This window comes from Dryas octopetala, chromosome 9 (assembly GCF_963921425.1).
Source record: "Dryas octopetala chromosome 9, drDryOcto1.1, whole genome shotgun sequence".
NCBI lineage: Eukaryota > Viridiplantae > Streptophyta > Magnoliopsida > Rosales > Rosaceae > Dryas > Dryas octopetala.
Genome location: NC_141374.1, coordinates 6,723,659 through 6,749,299, shown reverse-complemented (window position 1 = coordinate 6,749,299; position 25,641 = coordinate 6,723,659). Strand labels below are relative to the sequence as shown.

The 25,641-nt window shown below is 36.4% G+C and overlaps 2 protein-coding genes across 3 annotated transcripts; both read left to right on the top strand.

Moving 5' to 3' along the window:
* Positions 1-11,836: 11,836 nt before the first annotated feature.
* Positions 11,837-14,784, top strand: LOC147273493 (uncharacterized). Its single transcript, XM_086228605.1, has 4 exons — positions 11,837-11,908; positions 12,026-12,196; positions 13,484-13,666; positions 14,632-14,784. The coding sequence occupies exons 1-4, from the start codon at positions 11,837-11,839 to the stop codon at positions 14,782-14,784; spliced, it is 579 nt and encodes a 192-aa protein (XP_086084731.1).
* Positions 14,785-24,166: 9,382 nt separating this feature from the next.
* PYL1 (PYR1-like 1) lies at positions 24,167-25,154 on the top strand. Of its 2 annotated transcripts, XM_086257055.1 has the most exons (2): positions 24,167-24,809; positions 24,995-25,154. In XM_086257055.1, exons 1-2 carry the CDS (start codon positions 24,186-24,188, stop codon positions 25,010-25,012), a joined length of 642 nt encoding a protein of 213 aa, XP_086113181.1. In that variant the 5' UTR covers positions 24,167-24,185; the 3' UTR covers positions 25,013-25,154. The 2 variants fall into 2 exon arrangements, with proteins under 2 accessions (XP_086113181.1, XP_086113182.1); XM_086257056.1 differs by having other exon boundaries at positions 24,167-25,154.
* The last annotated feature ends 487 nt before the right edge of the window (positions 25,155-25,641 follow it).

The following is a 25,641-nucleotide window of genomic DNA, read 5'->3' as shown; positions in this document are numbered from 1 at the left end:
TACCATATTTTTCAAGTTCATACTTCAAGTTAAAAAACTTGCAAATAAATAAATATTTTTCAGTTTTTATCTCAACTTCACCTCAACTTTTGACCCATCAAATCTTCACCAAAATCAACAATTTTATACTCATTTTGAAGCTATGAATCTTCTCTTTGTAACCATATAGAAATAATTCAAAAAGGAGCTATGAAACAAGAAAGAAGTAGTCACAAATTAGGCTACCCGAAATTGTCAATTTGTTTGAAAAATTTGGCACTTTCGGGTAGTCTACTTTGTGACCAATTATCTTGGGTTTCATAACTCCTTTTTGCATGATTTTTATATGGTTGTAAAGAGAATATTCATAGCTTCAAAATGAGTATAAGATTGATAATTTTGGTAGAGATTTGATGGGTAAAAAACTGGGGTGAAGTTGAAATAAAAACTGGAAAATAATTATTTATTTGCAAGTTTTTTAACTTAAGGTATGAACTTGAAAAACATGGTAAAGTTGAGGTACTAAATTGAAATGTTGAAATGAAGCCTTTTAGTGGTGTGTCACGTCATCGGATAACGGCCTTTTTGACGGCCAGACTAACGAAGATATTAACTTGAAACAAAATGAAAGTTGAGGCATGAAATTGCAACTTTTTGAACTTGAGGTACTAACTTGAAATCAGAGGTAAAATTGAGGTATGAAATTGTAATTTACCCTTTTTTTTATAATAAATATGTTTTATTATATAAAACTTGTGCAATTATAAACTATATAAAAATTAGTGAGTACATTATACAACAAAATTAAATTCTTATTAGTTTTATCATACAAATTACATTGATCAATTAAAGTCTATAAATTGGTGAAAACTTAAATCACTCATCAACTAGGTTGGCACCTATATAACTATTAATTGTTTACACTTCACAACCTAAGATAAAACGAGGAAAATAAAACTCATTTATATTTTATAATGAATTATAATGTTAGTTTACAATGTATATTCAAACTATTTATACATATAAGTGTATATTAAAATTAATTAAAATGTTATCCATTACAATATATTAAAATTATGGGCAAATTACACAAAAGTACCTCAACTAACCACCCTATATCACTTGAGTATCCCAATTACAAAAAGTTGCTCTCAGGTACCTCAATTACTGATTTTGCACGCCCAGGTACCTCCGTCAGCTTTTCCGTCTGGGAGCCGTTAATTGCCTACGTGGACTCTGACCTGGGCCACGCGGGACGCAAACCTGGCACTGACGCGGCGACCCCAGATTGGTTCCCGCCCAAATTAGCCCAGTCAGCATCTTCCCTCCAAAAACTGAGCTGCCACGTCACTTAAAATAATAATAAAATAATAAAACAATTAAACCTGAGTTTTAAAAATCAAATAACATATAAACAAAACAATTAAACGTTTCAGATTTCAGAAATTCTAGAAGCTTATCCCTGACCTTCGATCTCCCACCAGGCCACCACCATTGTTGTCCTCCTGAGATCAGAACACCAGAAAAGCGAGATCGAAACACCAGAAAAGCCATACCCTCCCGACACTAGAACAAGACATTGAAGAAAAGCGATGGGTTGGAAGTTTCGCCCGCACGATGTGTTGGAAATGCCCATCTATGGTAAGTTGCTCATTTGAATCTCTTGAATTCCTAGTTTTTCCGTCTTTAAGGCTTTATATTTCTTTGTTTAGGCCTTTATATAAGCTTTAGGCGCGTAGATTCTTTGTCTTGCTTTTAGGGTTTTCGGTGGGTACGGTGGGTTTGGACTTTGTGTAGATTCTTCTCTGGGCATGTGGGAATTGTCGCGTGCTTTGTCTGGTAGTGTGTTATTTTATAGGGAAGTGCTTTGTTGAGTCATAAAGCAAGTAGTGTTATTTGTCCTCTGTTGCTTTACTGGTAGGTGGTCCAAATGAATAAAGCAAGTAGTGTTATTTTAACAATTGACTGGTAGGTGGTCTAAATGAATAACAGTTGCATTCGACTGTGGTATTTGTCCTCTGTTGCTTTACTTTATGCATTTAAATAGTGACTTAAAAATTCAGAATGCATTCGTCAGTCAATTGTTGATTGCATATTGCCTTTTTCTTTTGCACAGACAATCCTGAAAAGTTCTCCATTCGACTGCACCATGGTGGGGAATTCACACACGCAGAGTATAAGGGTGGCAAAATACAATGGGTTGATAACTGCAATAAACAATACATGTGCTTCAAATATATATATAAAATGGCAGAAAAGTTGGGTTATGGAAAAAGTTTCATCTTCTACTACTACAAGTACCCTGAATGGGAATATGATGAGGGTTTGCTGTTGTTGGAGTCCGAAGATGATGTGAGATACATGGTTAGTGTAGTGCCAGAGGATCTTCCAATATTAGACATGTATTTTGAGCATCTCACACCAGAAGAAGCTTACAAGAGGCACAAGGAGTATGTAGATGACATATACACTATGCCATCTACAGTGGTTATTGAAGATCCCGATGAGGAAAATGATGATGAACCTGAACATGTTGGTGATGATGATGAACCTGAAGAAACCCTGAATGGTAATGATGTACCAATGAGGGATCAAAGTGATGAAGAAAATAGAGATCCAGCTGGTGAGGGAGTTCATATTACTGAGGGGCAATCTGATGAGTTTATGGATCCTGACTTCCCACCTGATGATGATCAGACAAGGTTTACAAGGTTTGTGGAGGAAGAATGTGAGATGGAAGGCAATCCTTCTCAACCTACAGAGCCACAACCTACAGAGCCACAACCTAATGCTGCTCCAGGATCCACAGATCATGCTTCCACCAGTCAGGCTCCTTCAAGTTCATTACCAAATTTAGATTTGGATGTAGGAGAGATTGATGATCCTGAGGAGGGATACAGGACAGAGGAGCTAGAGAGTATCCATGGTAGTGATGATGAGGATGCACCAACCAGAAGGTATCCTGCATTCAATCCTGACACTGACCTAGCTGACCCTCAGTTCATTTGTGGCCAAACTTATAGAGATGCTGTGTTGTTTAGGGCAGCCATCAAGCAATATTCAATCAAGAATGGTTTTGGTAAAATTCACTTCACTCGAAATTTAACATTGAAGCTTAATGTCAGGTGTGCAAAAGGTTGTCCTTGGAAGATCCATGTGGGGAAGATGTACAAACAGCCTACTTTGCAAATCAAGAAGATCTACAAGCATCATGAGTGCCAGAGGATCCATGAGAACAGGAATATTCTTGCTGAATGGATATGTGACAAGTACTTAGATAGGATCAGGAATACCCCAGAATGGTCCACTGACTCATTCCAGCAGACTGTTTCATCTGAGTGGAATGTCAAGGTGACAAGAATGCTAGCTTACAGGGCATTGAGGAGGGCAAAAAATATCATTGAAGGCACACATGCTGAGCAGTACAGGAGACTATGGGATTACTGTGCAGAGGTTAGGAGGACAAACCCTGGGACCACTACACAGGTTGAAATGGATGAAGGGAGGTTTCTGAGATGTTATATGTGCTTAGGTGCATGTAAGGAGGGTTTTAAGAAAGCTTGCAGACCAATAGTGGGGCTTGATGGTTGCCACTTAAAAGGTCCATATGGAGGGCAACTGCTTGTGGCTGTTGGTGTGGATGCTAATGAAGAAACCTGGGTCATAGCTTACGCAGCTGTGGAAATAGAGAACAAGGACAGCTGGTCTTGGTTTGTTGAGTTACTTGCTAATGATCTAGACATTGTCAACTCCCACCACTGGACTTTTATCACTGACCAGCAAAAGGGTTTGTTGCCAGCCATACAGGACATATTACCCAATAGTCAACAAAGATTTTGTGTTAGGCACTTGTACACAAATTTCAACAAAGAGCATAAGGGTCAGGCCCTGAAGGATGCTTTGTGGAAAAGTGCCAGGGCCACTTGCATTCCACATTTCGAGACTGCTATGGATGAAGTAAGACAACTTTCTGATGCTGCATATGTCTGGTTAAAGCAAAGGCCTGCTGAGCACTGGAGCAGATCACACTTTCAATGTGGGCCACACTGTGATATGCTGCTTAACAACATATGTGAGTCTTTCAATTATGTGATATTGAAAGCCAGAGGGAAGCCAATCCTCACCATGTTCGAGATGGTAAGAACTATGCTAATGAAGAGGATCCAAGTTAGGAGGGACAAAATGCTCCGATGGCACAAACCTATTTGTCCCAAGGTTGTGAAAAAAGTGGAGGACAACAAGGATGCATGCAGGGGATGTGTGATAACATGGAATGGAGATAGGAGCTACCAAGTGGATGCTGGGAGGGGTCAGATCTTTGTTGTGAATTTGGAAGATCGGACATGTGCATGTAGAAAATTCCAACTGACTGGGATCCCTTGTTTGCATGCAGTGGCAGTCATGAATCATATGCATTTGAATCATTATGACTATGTGGCCTCATGCTACAGCAAGGAGAAATACTTGGAGGCTTACACATGCCTCATCAATCCAGTCAATGGTATGAGTTTGTGGGAGCGAACAAGGAAGACTCCACCAGAACCTCCCCAATACAATAGACAACCTGGAAGACCAAAAATGAAGAGGAAGAGGGGTGCAAATGAGCCACTGCAGCCTCTGGCTGACATGACTGTACTAGGCAGGGAAGAGCAAATCACAGTCAAATGCTCCATTTGCCATCAAACTGGCCATAATGCCAGGACTTGTCACAGGCATTTGCCAAGGAGAAGAGGTGCAGCACCAACCACTGTTAGAGGAGGGCGCTCTCAAGCTAGACAAAATGGAGGGGCAAGTACATCTACAACGAGCCAGAGGAGAGGAGGAAGAGCACATGTAATATTCAAAATGATCATGGTGTGAATTTTATAGAACATTTGCATACCTATAGACTGATTTGTTTTGTACTTTGCAGACCAACAGAGGTGCTAGGGGAAGAAGAGGTTCTCATGCTGCTCAACTATCTCAGTCATCTCAGTCCAACACTCAAGGAACACCCCCAGCCTCCCAAAACACTCAGTGAAGCAGGTTGCCTTTATGGCAAGAATGAACAATGGGTTGTATTGACATTTTGCTTTCTTTTTTGTGGAAAATATGGTTTGTTTTGTGTTTTGGAATTACAGATGAAGCTAGGCTATTTAAGTGATTTTGTAATACATGTGAAGTTAGGGACTTTGGAGCCTTTCAACAGATTTTGTGCAGGTGGGAATATCTTTTTTGGACATAATGGTGAACAAGTAGACAAGGTTATTGAAGTTAGTATTGCACAGATTGACACATGCAGGGTTTTTTGTGTAACAAGTAGACAAGGTTTTTTGTATTGCACAGTGAACAAGTAGACAAGGTTTTTGTGTAATTGACATTATCTAAGCGAATGCAGGGTTTTTTGTGGTATTCCTTATGAGCCTCTTTTTGTTTTTTGCCATGACTTGTGAGCCTTATTTACATTTTAAAGTCCAATTTTACATGGTATTATCAAACCATACACCCACCCTGGGAGAAGGCGTGAGAATTCTAATAGGGGATTTTTGAAACCATGTTATGTATAATAGTGTGTTTGCCATCACCACAATGAAGCTATAAAAGGAACCTCAAAATAAACCATTTAAATTGCAATTGCATTGCATTGCATTGCATTAAAGCCATAAACCATTTCATAAAAGGCATAAACCATTTCAAAATAAACCATTTGCATTGCATAAAGGCAGAAACAAGTCCAAAAAAACCACAAAATATATGGCCATGGTTAACCTACAAACCTAAACACCCACCCTAAACCCTAAACCCTTAACTGCTGGCATATACCCACAACATCATAACGCCTGAAGCCAACAACAAAGTGAAAAACAGCTTGTTCTTCCTTCCCAGTATCTTTAGGCATAAACGAGTCCAAAAAAACCACAAAATTTCTGGCCATGGTTAACCCAAACAACCTAAACACCCACCCTAACCCATAACATCAAAACACCTGAAGCCAACAGCAAAGTGAAAAGCAATTTGTTCTTCCTTCTCACTATCTTAAGCTCGTCCTCAGCCATCGTCGCCTTCCTAAGCAACCCTGGTATAATCACCCTCGAGCGTTCACACATCGGGGGGTCCACCCATTCCCAGAATTGGCAGCCTCCTCGCTGTACATTGCAAAAAATTGTCAAGTTTCAAAAAACAAAATTACCTATTATCTTTATTCAAGAACAAGACAGGCATACCCCATAACTGGCACACCGGACAAATCTCCTCCCAGGGTTTAGATCAGTCCAAGAAGTGAAGAGTACAGCTCTTCGCCCACAATTGCAAGATACCGAATCCATTGGAGAGAAGGGTGAACTGGAACAGAGCATACCCAGAGAAGATTCCTCGGATCTAGAAGATGAAGCCCAATAATGCAAGGTTTTTCTCTTCAATAGTTCTCTCCAATAACCCTAAGTCCTAAATAATCTTCGCGTTTTTCCAAGAACTGATCAGGAACAACTGAAGAAGAGAAAATCAGACAATACCGGTTTAATTGTTTTGTTTTAAATTGTTTTATTATTTTATTATTATTTTAAGTGACGTGGCAGCTCAGTTTTTGGAGGGAAGATGCTGACTGGGCTAATTTGGGCGGGAACCAATCTGGGGTCGCCGCGTCAGTGCCAGGTTTGCGTCCCGCGTGGCCCAGGTCAGAGTCCACGTAGGCAATTAACGGCTCCCAGACGGAAAAGCTGACGGAGGTACCTGGGCGTGCAAAATCAGTAATTAAGGTACCTGAAAGCAACTTTTTGTAATTGGGGTACTCAAGTGATATAGGGTGGTTAGTTGAGGTACTTTTGTGTAATTTGCCCTTAAATTATAATGTATATATAACATTTATAAAGAAGAAGATGCACTGCCTGGTTCAGGATTTAAGAAGCTTGAAAAAAAAGGGCAATTAGGACCATTACATTAATAAAATGATATTAAAAGAATAAAATAAATATGTGGAGTGCAGAACTAATTTTTAGGAGTGCCAATAGAGCCTCCCTAACATTAAATCAATATTAATAAGGATCGATTGGTTTGATTTTAACCATCAAGATTAATATATCTCAAACTGGTTATTTAACAAAAAAATGGGAAAAAAAAAAACAAACAAACAAAGGAGACCTTAAAACTCGGTTTGGTTAGTTTTCATTAGAAATTTAAAATATACATATAGAGAAATGCTATCAACAATCGCTTTAAGTGACACAAATCTACCTTGAAAATCCATCCAAAACCTCCTTCACTTGGCAGTCACCTAATCAATTTTTTCTCTTTTGTGAGAGTTTTACGTTTATTACTTTTGGGGTTGGATCTAATTGATGGAGTAAAGATCTTCCCTTTAGTAGTCAATTCTTCCTAATTTACAAATTAGAATGATGATTTAACATAAATTAATTAATGAGTTTGATTGATTTATTTTGGGGTACTTTAACTTGTGATGAATTTGAGCACAGCCATCAACGACGCCGGCTGAGTCTTTGGGCCGGTGGGGTGAGTTTTTTTTGGTAAACACTAAACAGTGGGTGCAGTGGAAGCTAGCAAGCGTCGATTAAACTTAGGACTGCCCATCGGTCGGATCGAATCGGTAAATGGCCTTACCGATTCGATTACCAAAAATTTCGGTAATCTAGTTTTGTTGCCGATTTCCGAATCGATTTTTTCGGATTTCAGCATTTTTCGGATCCTTCGGATTTCGGTATATTTTGGTATTTTCGAAATACCCACACACAGAGGCACACCAAAACCCACACACAACAAAGGCACACCAAAACTCAGATCAAAATACACAGAAGCCATGGGGAGGGAGAACAAAGAGAACATGGGGAAGAATGGGACCACTATTAACGACGCCATGGGCAAGATTAAGATCCAACGGCGAAGAATCCACCATCAGATCTGTCGGCCCCCGCTGGAAGACTCCACCGTGCTGCTCTGGCTCGAGATCTGATTGTTGCTGCCGCTATGATTATTATTATTTTTAGAAGTAACATTGAGATTGAGAGTCTCTGAAGGGAGGGGGAAGTTAGTCTTGGCCTTGGCGCCGCGGAACTCTCTGGCGGCGACGTCATAGGCTCGAGCCACTTCCTCAGTCGTGTTGAAGGTTCCGAGCCAGACCCGGCTTTTCTTGCCCAGGTCCCGGATCTCAGCGACGTACCTCCCCCACGGTGGCACTGGCTTTGGGTGGTGGCCTTGCCGGCATCCTTCGCCAGACGCGCTGGCGCTGGGCGTAGAGGAGAGAAAACAGGGTGAGAGAACAGAGAAAAAGAGAGAGTGAGGGTGACGGCTGGGAGAGAAAAATGAGGGAAAAAGTCTGAAAATGAAGCTTTTATACTCATTAAACCCTAAGTCACAAAATAACAAAACTGCCCTTCACTTCAAACGCCCATAACTCTCAATCCGTAACTCCGATGAATGTACGGTTCGAGTCTATGGACTCGTGAGTTCGAGACCTATCCAACGAGTCTAAGTTCGAAACCAAAAGCCCAATATAACAAAAAGTCAATTTTTGGTCAAACCTAATTTAAAACAAAAATTAAAATTAATCCAAAACCTTTTTATTTTTCAAATAAATTCCCCAAAATTTTCGAATAACCCCAAAATAAAATATTGTAAAAATACGGGATCTCACATTTTACTGTTTTGTTTAATGGGGTTTTGATTGGGGTTTGAGCAAATTGGGATTTGGTTGGGGTTTGGGTGATTAGGGTTTGGTTGGGCAAATAGGGGTTTGGGAAAATTAAAAAAAAACTAGTTTATATATAATTATACATACATAAATAATGATAGGTATTAAGATATTAACATAAATAATAGGGTTTAGATTGAGGTTTGGGAAAAAAAAAAAAAACATTAGGATTAGGATTAGGGTACTAACAATTTAAGCTTATAAGTTATAACTTTATATAACTACTAACTCTAGTTTCATGGAAAAAAAAAAAAAAACTACTAACTAGTTTATAACTACTAAGACTATAATACTTTGTTATATGTTCTATATGTTACATATATAATTATAGTATTATAAACTATGTAGTATATACTATCAAATATATAAACTATAGTCTTATAGCATTATAAACTATATACTATAAATTATATAAACTATATACTATCAAATATATAAACTATAGTCTTATAGTATTATAAAATATATATTATAAATTATATAAACTATATACTATCAAATATATAAATTATAGTCTTATAGTATTATAAACTATATATTATATTATATACTATAAATTATATAAGCTATAGTCTTATAGTATTATAAACTATATACTATTAAACTATAGTAACTACTAAGTACTAACTAATTTATTACTTTATAACTTTATATATAATTATATATATTATCAGTGCCCTTCCAATAAGAGATCCCTCATTTAGTGTTAAATGAGGGATCACCCTGTGGGGCCCACAAGGGTCATTTTGTGTTGATCCAAACCGTCTATTTTTTACAACTCCATTGATAGATCATGATTGCAAAAAACCAGTTAAATCGGAAATCGTTTACTAGTTTGATTAAGCGGTCAAAGTTTAAAACAAATGAACGAACAACAAGTTCCTCTATGAACACCTAAACTTTGACCGCTTAATCAAACGAGTAAACGATTTCTGATTTGGCTGATTTTTTGCATACATTATCTATCAATGGAGATGTAAAAAATGGACAGTTTGAATTAACACAAAATAACTCGTGTGGGCCCCACAAGGTGATCCCTCATTTAACACTAAATGAGGGATCCCTTATTAGAAGGGCCCTGATATATTATATACATAAACAATGTTAGGTATATATAACATTATAGAGTAATTAATAAATAATAATAGACTTAGTGTATAGAGTTTAGTGTTTAGAAATTAGAATTGTATGCTTAATTGGGTTTTAAGTTTTAACTTTTAATTATAGTGTATAAGATATTTAATAGAGTTTAGTGTATTTTTTTGGCCAATTTAGTGTATTTAACTTTTAACTTTTAAGTTTTAAGTTTATGATATAAGGTAAAGTGTATAGACTATAGAGAATATAATATATATAAGGTTAAGTGTCTAAAACTATAAGTTATAACTAAAAGTCTAAAACTATATACTAATTAGTAATTTTATTATATAGGGTATAAGTATAACTAAAATTATATATTAAAACATTATTATATAAGTAGTTTATACTTTATACTATATACTATATAAATATATAAAGTTAGTAAAGTTATAAACTATATATTTATATAAACTATATGGTATTATAAACTACATACTATATAAACTATAAACTATATATATATATATATTAAGCATATTAATGTAATAATAATACATATAAATATATATAACCATATACTAACCATATTAAATTATTAATGTAATAATATTACATATAAATATATATAACCATATACTAACCATATTAAATTATTAATGTAATAATATTATATATAAATATATATAACTAAATTTCGGTAATTGTTTCGAATTTTTCAGTATATATTTTGATTTTTTCGGTAATAATCGATTCGGTTGCTTCGGTCATAATTTTCGGTAATCGGTCGGTTTACCAACTTTTTCGGTAATTTTTTGATTTCGGATTTTCGATTTTTGGCTTGTTAATAAATAATAATAGACTTAGTGTATAGAGTTTAGTGTTTAGAAATTAGAATTGTTTCAAATTTTTCGGTATATATTTCGATTTTTTCGGTAATAATCGATTCGGTTGCTTTCGGTCATAATTTTCGGTAATTGGTCGGTTTACCAACTTTTTCAGTAATTTTTTAGTTTCGGATTTTCAATTTTCGGCTTGTTAATAAATAATAATAGACTTAGTGTATAGAGTTTAGTGTTTAGAAATTAGAATTGTATGCTTAATTGGGTTTTAAGTTTTAACTTTTAATTATAATGTATACGATATTTAATAGAGTTTAGTGTATTTTTTTGGCCAAGTTAGTGTATTTAACTTTTAAGTTTTAAGTTTATGATATAAGGTAAAGTATATAGACTATAGAGAATATAATATATAAGGTTAAGTGTCTAAAACTATAAGTTATAACTAAAAGTCTAAAACTATATACTAATTAGTAATTTTATTATATAGGGTATAAGTATAACTAAAATTATATATTAAAACATTATTATATAAGTAGTTTATACTTTATACTATATACTATATAAATATATAAAGTTAGTAAAGTTATAAACTATATATTTATATAAACTATATGGTATTATAAACTACATACTATATAAACTATAAACTATATATATTAAGCATATTAATGTAATAATAATACATATAAATATATATAACCATATACTAACCATATTAAATTATTAATGTAATAATATTATATATATAACTAAATTTCGGTAATTGTTTCAAATTTTTTGGTATATATTTTGATTTTTTCGGTAATAATCGATTCGGTTGCTTTCGGTCATAATTTTCAGTAATCGGTCGGTTTACTAACTTTTTCGGTAATTTTTTAATTTTTAATTTTCAATTTTCGGCTTGTTAAAATTGATTTACCAAATCAAAAAATTTTGGTCGGTTTGGTAAATACCAAACCAATGGCAGCCTTAATTAAACTTAATCAAACAAAACATATACACGTGGCAGAAGATTAACTACTTAAAATTTGGCCCTCCAAGTTAGTCATGGTCCTCATGGATACCACGTGAAGTGGGCCACTCTCAGTCTCTTGTAGATGCAACTAAGAGCTTATCCAGGCTTGTGACGTGTCCTCAATCGGTCAACCCAAAAAGGAGGGAATACATAACGGTTTTGCGTAAAACTGTAAAAGCCTTGCACGTAAAGAAGCAAAAACAAACACCACTGATCTCATCTCATATATCATTCATCAAAAAAATGGGTGATACAACACAATCTCATAACTCATCACTGCCTTTGGTGTCTAGGTTGGATCATTTGGATTTCATTGTAAGTTAATTTCTCTGCACTCCCTATAATATATTGTAGGAAATTAATCATGGAAATTATTGTCCTATACTCCTATGCTAGCTGTTCACCCATTTATTTTTTTTCCATTAATTTTAGATGAAATATTTGGAAAGAAAACAAAATTTAGCAAAATTGGGCAACAATGGTTTGAGTGCTGGAGGAGGAGTGAATTGGCAATGCATGCCAGTGGATATGGCATTAAAGGAGACTTACTTCAAAGGGTCACTGTTGGATCGAGTGGCAGCTCTTGAACATAAGCTTTTTCAGGTGAATTTTATTGTTATTAGTTTCATTTAGATAATATGAAATGAAATCTCCTTTGTCAATTGCACTTAATTTCTTCTCCAAGTGTAATATATATATATAATTACAAAAAGCTAGCCAATTAAATATCGATCACCAAACTTCAAGCAAAATAAAATGTATTAATGATTTATAAAATTGCTTTCTTGCAAAGTTGACAACATATTGAATCTAATTTTTAAAGTGGTTCTGATGAACTTTCATTAGTTATATAATACCATTTAATTTTAAAATTGCAATACTTTAATGCTAGATCAACTTTCAATAGGATGGCGGAATGATTACATATGATACTATTTTTGTTTTTTAATTATCAAATAGGTCAAGATCAAATTAACCAATTAAAGTACTTCAGACTTATTTTAATATTATATATATGCCAAGTTAGGTTCATATGATTTTATTACCAATATGTATATACGCTGCGCGCACTAGCAATGACATTTCTAATTAAGTCTAAATGTCTAATGATGGTTAATTAATTATTTTTCTTAATCATGAGAAATTTCATTTTTCAATTAATTATTTGGTATCCAAGAATTAAAAGCTAGAGTTAATTACACTTACACCCCTTAAGGTTTATCATTTTTTCACATACACCCCCTGTGATTTCAATAATTACACATACACCCTATGAGGTTTCAAAACGGTTGCATATAACCTCCTATATGAGATGAAAAATTATACAAAATTATACAAAAAGCATGCTAAGGGATAAAATGACCTAATAAGATTATTCAAGGTGTAAGGTCCAACCTCAATACAAATATTTTATTTTTTGTTTATTTATTTTTTTCTCTTGTAGGGGGTTATATACAATAGTTTTAAAACCTCATGGAGTGTATGTATAATTATTGAAACCCCAGGGGGTATATATGAAAAGACAATAAACCTCAGAAAGTATAAGTGTAATTAACTCTTAAAAGCTACCAGCAGCATCATGATTTGAAAAAACAATCAATTTAATTTGTTTATATATAGACTATAATATACAAGCTTAAGTAGACCCAGTTTTGAAATATAAAATTAATTGTGTCAACTCGCATATATAGCTAGACAACTCGCATTATTTGGTTGAAGAGTACTAGCTAGCTAGTGACCTAATCCTCTTTTTCAGAGGATCAACTATATATATTATTAAAGAACACAATATCCTTCTTAATATATATCTTTTAATTTCCTGCGAAGCAAGAACATTAATTTGTTGATTTTATATATATTGACCTATACATGGTGCATGTGCTTGGTCAGCTGTGCTTAGAAATGGAATCAAGCAGCTCCTCAGGCACTTCTACACAAGCATCTGGGGATACCTATTGGAGCCATGGATCCAAGGGGGAATCATCTTGCTCATTCCCAACTTTCAGTAGTACCATTCCCTATCATGGTCGCAAACGACTAACCAAAGTCCATGCCACTAGGCCTGAAATTCAGGTAATTAATTAAAGCTTGCAATTCACTAGTACATATATCAACGACGATAGTTATAAAAGCTAAACCACTTCAAATTAGGAGATATTTTAGTGTGTGTCTGGCGCACTGTGTAGGATTCAATCTCATACACAAGATGTGGTATACACTCTTACAAGAGTCTTTCACAATGTCAGGTCTCACATCCACTCGATCTTATGAGAACTCTAACCACTACACCGGACGTATACCACAAGTTTGTGTACATCTAGAAACTTAATTAATTAAACTCAAACAAATGTGTTAATAATTGTTTGCCTAGCTTGGTCAATATATGGCGGCATAAGTTGGCAAGTCTATCTTAAGTGCACATTACAACAGTGCATCATATTAAGAGAACAAAACTAGAGCTGGACAGTGTCATAATATATATTAAAGCTTTCTTTAGAAACCTATGTCATTTGCTTCAACTTCTTTGTTGGTTGGAATTTGGAAATTTCCAAGTTAGCTTGTCTTTTTGCTTTGGCACTTTACCAAGTTGATGTCATTGTGTGTAAGGATATATGGTCGGTTTATTATGGATGATGACAATAGACATCTTGCATAAGGCTGGTATAAATCTATCTTCTGTGCAATATTCATGAATGGAGCTTCCTTTGGTCACATCAAATTATTCTCTTAAACTTTCACGTACAAACACTATACACATTGGTTTCAGTTCACCTCAATCTACACTTTCGACAAACAATATAAATTTAAGAAAAAATGATAAAGTGGTGATATTTTAAGACTCCATTAATTATGTGGCAAATGACTGTCATTAATTGATTTATACTAAAATTATTAAGTCGGTCCAATTATTAATTTGCACATCATTTATCACATAATGTGCATGGTACATTAATATGGTGCTGAACTTTATTTTCTTGAGCGTTGCTCTAAACTTATTAAGTGACAATGGTAATTCGGAATGATTGGTTTATGTGCAGGAACAAGCTCATAATAGAGAGCACCCAAAACAGAAGCCTCCAAGTTCTCCTGCTCAACAGCAACTTAGGAAGAAGAAGGATGAAAAATCTTACAAAAGTGAGAAGAAGAGAATCTCTCCTAATTGGCCACACTTCAAAATATTGGGCTGCTAGTCCTCTATATTTCTTTAACCTATTAATCACCTGTTTGGATATAAGAATTTCCTTACTCTAATCCTTTATTTTCTTGTTCTTTTCCTTACAAATTCTAGCATGGGATGGCCGGTATATAAGCTTCGATAATCAGTCTTTTAATTTGTTTCCTTTTATCCTTTTACTAGGTCTCCAATCTTTCAGCCACCAATCAAAGAAAAACATTATAAAACTAATATAGTTGCCAAGCTGTGCTTCCAAATCTTCTAGGCTACTCTACAAATTGTTTCATATACTTAATTCACTGAGGAACAATCTTTCATTTCTTTGGGTCAAATACACATGAATTGCAACAAGACATGAAATTTCTTCTCAAGATTCGAATACCAAAATTTAAAAATGACAATTATTGTGAATACAGCTATTGCAGAATCATTAGCCTCGAATGGCTAGACTCATCGATCTTGCTAAGCCATTTGAGCCTATATATTTAATTAGTTGCCTATCTATAATGGAGTACTTAAAAATTCATTGGTGAGAATAACACCAATCAAAGACTAAATAAACGCTAACATATATCATGACTTAAAAATGGGGCATGGCCTAAACAAACTGCACCAATCCAATATCCTCTTTGCTACTTTATTCATGGTCAAGAAAATTAAAGGAATAAACAAGAACCACAAACCCAAAAGTGGAAAGATCAAAATATTTATATTATATAATATAGGAGGGAACAAGAAGTCGTGGGCAAAGGTATGGCTAGCTAGACTTGTTGGGTTCTTCATGTCTAACATGAAAGTGAATTTGCTTTGTTTTGTTTTGGAGAAAATATGAACCAGGTACACTTACCATTAATTTCAGTTGCAATGGGCTGAGTGGTAGACCTAGGAATTTCTGTTTGTGGGATACAGTCAACTATCAAATCTTTTTCAAACCTTTTATCGAGCAGTTTTTTTCAATTTAAAACAAATAATAATAGACATAAATCCACTGGTGAATGGGTTTCTTAGAATTCTTTATACAATGTATATCTGTCATATATATTTCTTTCACATAGATTAGATTTACATGGAATTCACTTATGTAAGTTGATGATAACTTTATGAGAATAAAAACGCTAAAGTTGTTAGCTGTACGCTTGCCTAGTCAGCAGCCACTCTAGTCAGCTTCCAAGCTTGCCCAGTCAGCAGTCCATCTGTCAGCTTCTAGAAGTTAGTCTGTTACATTAGCTGGCAAGTTAGTTACGATGATGAAACGAATCTGTTAGAAGACAGTTTCAGCTTTATAAGCTCTTATACTGTATCACTTTGTGCGTGTGAGAATATGAGAATTCTCCAGCTTATTTTTCATTTTTCCTGCATATTTTCTCAGCTACCAATCACAAATTTTACTTGCTCAATCATGGTATCAGAGCCACTGATCCGTGTTCGTTGCTGCGATTGCTCTGTTTTCCTCTCTAATTTTTTCTTCGGCGTGATTGTTCTTGATCTTGGTCTTGATCTGGTGCGCTCTCGATCTCTGATCTGTAAGCTTTCTCTGATTTGATCTTGGTCTTGTTCTTGTTGGTTTTTTGGTTTCTTTTGCGAAGTTTAGACAACGGTGAATTCTTGAAAGATTTTAGTCTTGTTGATTTGCTGAAGTATTGGAAAGAATGCAATTTTTGGAAATCTTGAAGTGTTAAAGAATGAAATGTTGGAAATCTGAAGTGTTGGACAGATTGAAGTGTTGTGCTAAAGCTTGAAGTTGAAATTTTGTGTTGAATTGATCATTGCTTGTGAATTTTCTCTCTCGGAATTGAGTTAATTGTTGCTATTTGTTGAAGATTGTGAAGTTGGACTCGATTGCCACTCGATTGCTATTCGATTGCTACTCGATTGCTATTTGTGCTTGATATTCAGTTGCTTGTTGTGATCACCATGACTCCCATATCTCTTCTTCCTCAAATTTGCACTTTAGTTCCTGTACGCTTGGATGACTCAAACTACATGGTTTGGAAGTATCAAATAGAGACTATGCTTCAAGGTCATGGTCTTATGGGTTACATTAATGGTCGAATTCCCTGTCCTCCCAAATATGCTTTTGCTGATGAAAATGGTGCTAATGCTGCTCTCACTCAAGCTTTCTTGGACTGGGAGCAAAACGATAAGGCCCTGATCACTCTTCTTCTTGCTACTCTATCAAGTGAAGCTTTGCCTTGTGTTATTGGTTGTGAAACCTCTCAAGAAGTTTGGGAGAATCTGCGAGATAATTTTGCTAGTCTTACTCGCACTCATGTGCATCAATTGAAGACTAATCTTCACAATATTAAGAAGGGTAATGATTCTTGTGCTCAGTACCTGAATAAGATCAAGTTGGCACGAGATGCTCTTGCTTCTGTTGGGATTTTCTATTCTGATGAGGATATTATAATCACTGCTCTTAAGGGTCTTCCCTCTGAATTCACAATGATGAAGTCTATTCACAGGCATCAGAACATTAATTGTACTATGAAGGAGTTTCGCATCAACCTTCTTGCTGAAGAAGCTTCCATTTCTGAGAACTCACAAGATGTAGGTTTTACTCCTTTGTTTGCAATGTTAGCCAAGCAAGAGTCTTCTCAACCATCTTCTGGTCAACCTGATGCTCCTTCTTCTCAGCATCAATCCTCTGCTGTTCCTCCTTATCAACCTCCTTTTATGGGGGTGGAGGAAGGAGTTCATGGCAGAATAATACCTATCAGGGTCGAGGGACTTCTTTTGGAAATAACTATGGCAGAGGTTTTGGTAACAATGGCAATGGTAACTATGGCAACTATGGCAGAGGTTATGGTCCTAATAATAGATATAATTCTAGTTTCAATGGTTTTCATGGTCAAGGCAATGGTAACTTTGGAGGCAATGGTAACTTTGGCCATAGACAACATGGTAACTTTGGAGGCAATGGTGGTTCTTTCACCAGCACTGGTGGTACAAATGGTCAAGGCAATTTTGGATATAGACAAAATAGTAACTTTGGTGGCTATGGTGGGAATGCTGCTTCTGGTTCAGCTTCTCAATGTCAAATTTGTGCAAAGCATGGTCATTCTGCTGCAGATTGCTTTCAACGACTCAATATTAGTCCTTTATCCAAGCATATTGAGCAATGTCAAATCTGTTTCAAGAAGGGGCACACTGCTCTTGATTGTTTTCACAGAACCAACTTTGCTTACCAAGGCAAAGGTCCTACTTCCACTCTCACTGCTATGAATGCTTCTCTTCAGCCTGATGCAACTATTCAAGATTTTTGGTTAACTGATACAGGAGCTACACATCACATGACAGCTGATCTTTCTTCTATTTCAGCTCCTCAACCATATTCCACCTCAGATACCATTACTGTTGGCAATGGCGAAGGCTTACACATATCTCATTCTGGTTCCTCTTTTATTCCTACTTCCTCAAAACCTTTGCATTTATCCCAAGTTTTTCATGTTCCCAAGATTTCTGCTAACTTGCTATCTGTCCATAAGCTTTGTCTTGATAATAACTGTTCTTTTCTTTGTGATGCTCACTCTTTTTGTATCCAGGACAAGCTGACAGGAGCAATACTCTTCAAAGGTCTGAGTAATCATGGCTTGTATCCCATTCCCAAGACAGTATCTTTTCCTTCTTCTGTTCATTCTTCTCCTATTCAGCAAGTTTCTCCTTCTACAGCCTATCTTGGACACTCGGTCAAGTCTTCTCTTTGGCATAGACGATTTGGGCATCCTGCAAATGAGATAGTTTCTCAAATGTTGTCCAAATCTCAGATATCTTGTACTTTAGATTCACACATGAGTCTTTGTGAGTCTTGTTTAGCTGCTAAAATGTCAAAGCTTCCTTTTCAGCTTTCTTCAAATAAATCTGTAATACCTTTTTCAGTCATTCATAGTGATGTTTGGGGTCCAGCTCCTGTTGTATCTTTGGATGGATTCAAATACTATGTTTCTTTCATTGATGAGTGTACACGGTTCCTTTGGCTATTTCCAATGAAAAATAAGTCTGATGTCTCTTCTCTTTTCATTAAGCTTCATGCCTTTTTGTCTAATCAATTTTCTGCTAAAATTCATACTTTACAATCTGATGGAGGGGGTGAATATCAAAACAAAATTCTTCATTCTTATCTTGCTTCTCATGGTATATCTCATCAAGTTTCTTGTCCCTACACACCTCAGCAAAATGGCTTAGCTGAAAGGAAGAACAGGCATATTGTTGAAACTACTATAGCCTTGCTTAAAGATGCCTCTTTGCCTTCTATTTTTTGGTCTTATGCTTGTAGTACTGCTGCATATTTGATTAACAGAATGCCTACTCCAGTCTTGAATCATAAGTCCCCATTTGAGTCAGTTCATGGCACCCTTCCTGCTCTTCATCATTTAAAAATATTTGGTTGTGCATGTTATCCTCTTCTGAGACCATATAATCAATCTAAATTTCAATCTCGCACCACTCAATGTATCTTTTTGGGCTATGTTGCAGGTTATAAAGGCTATCTATGTTTTAATCCTGCTTGTTCCAAATTTTATATTTCTAGACATGTTGTTTTTGATGAATCTGTTTTTCCTTATAAATCTTTGTCTTCCTCTTCTATTGATTCTCCCTTGCCATCTTCTTCTTCTGCGTCTCCTGTTGTTCTTAATTTTTCCATTCCTTCTTCTGTTCACCCTCCCACTGCACAGCCTGCTTCTCCAGTTGTTACTTCTCCAGTTGTTTCCTCTTCAGGTCATGGTACTCAGTCTCCTATTGCTCCTGCTCAAGCTTCTTCAGGTACTTCTTCTCACTCTTCCTCTCATTCTAGTGAGCCTATTATTTCTAGTGAGCCTCCTATCTCTCATTCTAGTGAGCCTAATGTTTCTTCTCCATCGATTTCACCACCTGCCATTCAACTTGATATTCCCATTTCTTTTTCTCCACCTCATCTCTCTCATCTTCATCCTATGCAGACTCGGTCCAGGTCAGGTATTTTTAAGCCTAAAACTTATCTTGCTCACTCTCCTGTTGATTTAACACTTGTTGAACCAAAGACTTATGGTTCTGCATCTCGCATTCCTCAGTGGCAGCAGGCCATGCTTGAGGAATTCACTGCCTTGCAGAAGCAAGGTACCTGGTCTCTTGTTCCTCTTCCTCCTCACAAGAACCTTGTTGGTTGTAAATGGGTGTATCGTATTAAGAAAAATGCTGATGGTTCCATTTCTAGATATAAGGCCTGGTTGGTTGCTCAAGGCTTCAGTCAAGAGGCTGGTTTGGATTTTGACGAAACATTCAGTCCAGTAGTCCGACATTCTACTGTTAGATTAGTTCTTGCATTGGCTGCTCAATTTGGATGGAAATTGCGGCAATTGGATGTCAAAAATGCATTTTTACATGGTCTGCTTACTGAAGAAGTTTATATGAAGCAGCCTCAAGGGTTTGTTGATGCTTCTTATCCTCATTATGTCTGCAAGTTAAATAAGTCTCTCTATGGTTTGAAGCAGGCTCCTAGAGCATGGAATGAGAGGTTTACTTCTTTTCTTCCTAGTCTAGGCTTCAAGGCCTCCTTTGCTGATTCTTCCTTGTTTGTCAGAAGTGATGCACAGTCCAAGTCCATGGTTCTTTTGTTATTGTATGTTGATGATATTATCATCACAGGCACTGATGATTCTGTCATTTCAGCCGTTATTAAGGAGCTTTCTTCTGAGTTTGAAATGAATGATCTGGGAGAACTCAACTATTTGTTGGGTTTGCAAATTACTAGGACTTCTACAGGTATCTTTGTTAATCAACAGAAATACATCACTGATTTGCTTAAGAAGGCAGCTATGGAGGATTGCAAGTCTTGCTCTACTCCATCTATTCCCAATCACAAACTGCTCAAGTATGCTGGCACACCTCTTTCTGATCCAACTTTATTCCGAAGCTTGGTTGGTGCTCTGCAATATCTTACATTCACCAGGCCTGATATTGCTTTTAGTGTCAACACAGTATGTCAATTCATGCATGCTCCTACAGATGTTCATCTTGATGCTGCTTATCGAATTCTCAGATATCTTAAGCATACAATTGACTATGGCATTCATTATCAAAAAGGTACTCTTGATCTTCTTGCCTACAGTGATGCAGATTGGGCTGGTGATCCCAATGACAGACGCTCCACCACTGGCTATGTCATCTTTCTTGGCTCTAATCCCATTTCTTGGTGTTCAAAACGTCAACCTACTGTCTCCAGGTCTTCTACTGAGGCTGAATATAGGGCTCTAGCCTTCACTGCTGCTGAGTTAACTTGGATTAGGCAGCTTCTTTGTGATGTTCATGTCTTCATTTCTACTCCTCCTCTGCTTCACTGTGATAATCTGTCTGCCATTGCGTTGTCTTCTAATCCTGTGTTTCATTCTAGAGCTAAGCACATAGAAATCGATTTCCATTTCATTCGCGAGAGAGTCATTCGAGGGGATATTCACTTGGACTTTGTCTCTTCCTCTCAACAAACTGCCGATATTCTCACTAAAGCTTTGTCTTCTCCCCACATCAAGTCCCTGCTTTCCAATCTCATGCTTGTTCCTAAGCATGTGATTGCGGGGGGGGGGGGGGGTGTTAGCTGTACGCTTGCCTAGTCAGCAGCCACTCTAGTCAGCTTCCAAGCTTGCCCAGTCAGCAGTCCATCTGTCAGCTTCTAGAAGTTAGTCTGTTACATTAGCTGGCAAGTTAGTTACGATGATGAAACGAATCTGTTAGAAGACAGTTTCAGCTTTATAAGCTCTTATACTGTATCACTTTGTGCGTGTGAGAATATGAGAATTCTCCAGCTTATTTTTCATTTTTCCTGCATATTTTCTCAGCTACCAATCACAAATTTTACTTGCTCAATCAAAAGTTACATAATTTATTCACCAACAATGTCTCAATATACATGTCGATCAGTATCTTTACCAATTTAAAATAAATGAAGAGTTATCAAAATAAATCCATCAGTGATAAATAAACCACTGTCACATGGGATGAATTTCATAAACAAAGTTGTTAAAAGCTAGTATGATAATTTAGAATATTGTGGTCAACAATTAATGTATTACCAAAGAAGAATGGTTTGCTTAGCTGGATTAGATGTGGAATGAGGTCGACGTTTACTTTCCCAGGGAGGAAACCACGCAAGCTCCAGCACCTTTCTAAGACTAAGGATTAACCTGTCAAGTCCAGCTGACCTGAACAAAAAACAAAAACCTGTTGAGCTCAGCTTCGAGTTGAAACATGGTGAACCCTTTGGTTGCAAAGTTTTTTGGCTACTAATTTCTCGATCAATTTTTGGATGCGGAAACATTGCAAATTAAGTACGTAATTCTTTGCAGTTTATGAGATATATATATATATATATATTTTTCAATATTCAGTTTATGATCGAGATTGTAAATAGCAATAAACAGTTAATAAGATTAAATAATTTTATGAAGGTTCACACCCCAATAAGGGAGGGATCCTTAAGGCTATAGAGGTTTTTAATTAATTAGTAGAAGTCTTAATTGGATGGATCATCGGAGATAAGTCATAGCTAGCTTTACTTTTGGACTCATAATTATTAAGCTTTTCCTTTCCGGCCTCTATGCCATATCTTCAATTGTTTTCAAATGATCTGCCTATGAATATTGATTGAAACTTTTTTCAAACCTATACTTCACTGTATGGACTTAATTAGTTTATAAAAGGGTTCTTAGTTATAGTCTTATAGAGTTACTTAACTTACTTTTTGGGCATTAGTAATAAAGACTAGCACATGTTAGATATATCCAACATAATTGAGTGGATGGTGGATCTCAAATCATTTGTATAGTTACATACTTAATTACATATATGTGCACTTAACATATATAGTTGACCAATCACATAGAACTCTTGTATATATGGAGTTTTATGTCAAATTGTCTGACATGCGCACTAGATTATAATGATAAAACTGGACTCAAGGGCGAATCTACAACAAGGGCTACATATGGGATTTAGCCCATGTATTTTTTTATAATTTTTTCTAGGTAATGCATGTTAACTGAAGTCCACCCCAGCTTAGCCACTACTCCTGCCTATCATAGTTCAACCGGCCAGCCTATCATAAGCCACCCTAGCTCATGTTGAAAACATGGATTCGCCCCTAACTAGACCTTAGACATGAGGTTCTATGGTTGTCTTATGTGTGTGTTGCTAGATTGGACCATACAGCTGGGTCATACATGAAGATATATATATATATGGTGAGTGCACGAAATGAGATCTATCACCTTCCATAGAGAAGGTGAATGTTTTATGTTGGCCACCAAGATATTATGCATGAAATCTTTAGTCAAAGTGAGAATTAACTTGAAAAGTAGGTTCTAATTAATTATATCCGGCCATTGAGTTATATCAAATAGGTTGTTCATACATGATCACATGCAATAGGGTTCAATCATAAATATTCATACTGTAATATTTGTGTTTGATACATAGTGTACGTAAGATAGAGAATCTTTATTACATTGAAATTATAATTGAATAGGTTCATCATAATTCTAGTTTCTCTCTAGAGAGAATACTTTGGACCATCGGCCAAGGTATGCACACTGCTAATACGCACACTACTCATTTCTCTCATCTGAGTCGAGATCAATACCTTGATTGACTTTAAGTATCAAAAGGTTTTTGGCCAACACCACACTAGTGTCTTCTTCATAGGTTAATCATTCTTTTTTGTATGACGTTAAGACATAAAAGACATACTTAGCCCCTCGTAATAGAGATTATCATAGTAAGAGTCAGTTCATAATTTTAAGGTATGTTTGGACAAAAAAGTTTGTCAGATAAGCATTTTTCATATAACAATAACCACATTGTAACCCTTAAATTTTGACAGAATTTCACTACATAAATATAATTTTTCTACATTAATATGTAATTGTATGTCATACCACAGATACAAACTCCAGCTTGGACTATCTTTGATAAGATTATGGTCATCAACACCTTAATATACAATTCATTATACTTGCATTCTACTACTTTTTGAAAGGAAAGCAGTAAAGCACTACTCAAACTCCATTCGTATCTTCTAGAGGTTCAAATATAAAAAAATCAAACTGACCCAAACCCATGCCCTAGTGAATAATATTTTTTTTAAAAGAAAGAAAAAAAAAAACAGAAGAAGAAAAATGGACATGCAGTCAGCTCGGCTTGCATTGCAGCCTAGCCAGGTTGATCTGTCAAGCAACCAAGAACAAGTGAAGAACCCACATGTCCGCATCAGCAAGTTGACACCTTTCCAATACCCTTAAAAAAAAACAATTTTTTATTTCGAAATTAACCCCATAAATTTAATAAAAAAACCCCGCATTTCCCATTTTGCCCCCATCTTCCTACAAAATCCCCACCCCATTTAACAAAACACACCCCTTAGAAACCCCCTCTCTTCTCTAGGACTTGGTAATGGAGAAAGGCGAGGGCTCATCGCAAGAGGCGGCGGCGGAGGAAACCCAGCACCACCTCACCCTCCCCTCCGGTTTGACTCAGGACGAGTTCGACGAACTGAAGCGTTCCGTGGTCGAGTTCCACAAGTACCGTGTGGGCCCGGGCCATTGCTCCTCCCTACTCGCGCAGCGCGTCCACGCGCCGCTCGACGCGGTGTGGTCGGTGGTGCGGCGCTTCGACAAGCCCCAGACCTACAAGCACTTCATCCGGAGCTGTACGGTCAAGGAAGGGTTTAAAATGACCGTGGGGTGCACGAGGGACGTCAATGTTATCTCCGGGCTACCGGCTGAGACCAGTAACGAGAGGCTCGACCTGCTCGACGAGGACCGACACGTCACCGGTTTCAGTATTACTGGGGGAGAGCACCGGCTCAGGAACTACCGCTCCGTCACCACCGTGCATGGGTTCGACCGTGACGGGAGGATCTGGACCGTCGTTTTGGAATCGTACGTCGTCGATGTTCCCGAGGGGAACACCGAGGAGGACACGCGTCTCTTCGCAGACACCGTCGTCAAGTTGAACCTCCAGAAGCTGGCGTCGGTCACCGAAGGCGTCGCCCGTGACGGTGACGCTAAATCGCAGGTGATGTGAGAAAAAAAAAAAAAGAAGTTTTTTTTTTTTGTTTTTGTTTATTTGGCTTTGCTTTGGGATTTCTACTTGTAAATTGTAAGTACGCTTCTCTTTTTTTTCTCTGTTTTTTTTTTTGGCCAATTTCTCTGTTTTTTTTTTAATACCGAAAATATCCTTGGTTTTAATGGATTGACCAGGCTGCCAAGGCTGAGTAAGTTGGAATTGTGAGGACAAGGTAAGGGCATTTCAGTCAATGCATGTGTACATAAATGTCAAAGTTGAGGATGTTTATGTTCTTGTTCCTGCCATGTGAAATTGTGAATATTGATTCAGCATTTGGGTGGCAACTCAACTCATTTCCGGCCATCTCTTCTTCTTAAGAGCTTAATTAATTTTGCTTTGTAATTAACCTTTTTTGATTTTAATGCATTTTGTAAATTTAAGGGTAAAAAAACAATAAATTAAGGGTCACAATCCTTTTTCCAAAATCTGCCCACCCTATGTTTTGCATTAAAGAAAAAATGGAATCTATGCTTTTGACTTTATGTAAAGAATCTAACTGCGATAAATGGGGCTTTTTGTCCTTGAAATTCTAATCACAATTCACAAATGCACTTATGCACCATCCGTCCACTTTGTTCCAATTAAAATGTTAATAAATACTCACTCTCACTATGGTTTTATACTTTGTAGTAATTATCAATTTGTCAGGTTCAATGTATCTATCAATGAACCATATATAGTAAAATAGTAATACTGCCCCATATATATTGAAATGTCACCAAAGAGTTATAATTTATAAAGTAGTAGAAGAGAAATGGGGATACCATTAAGGCTCATTGAA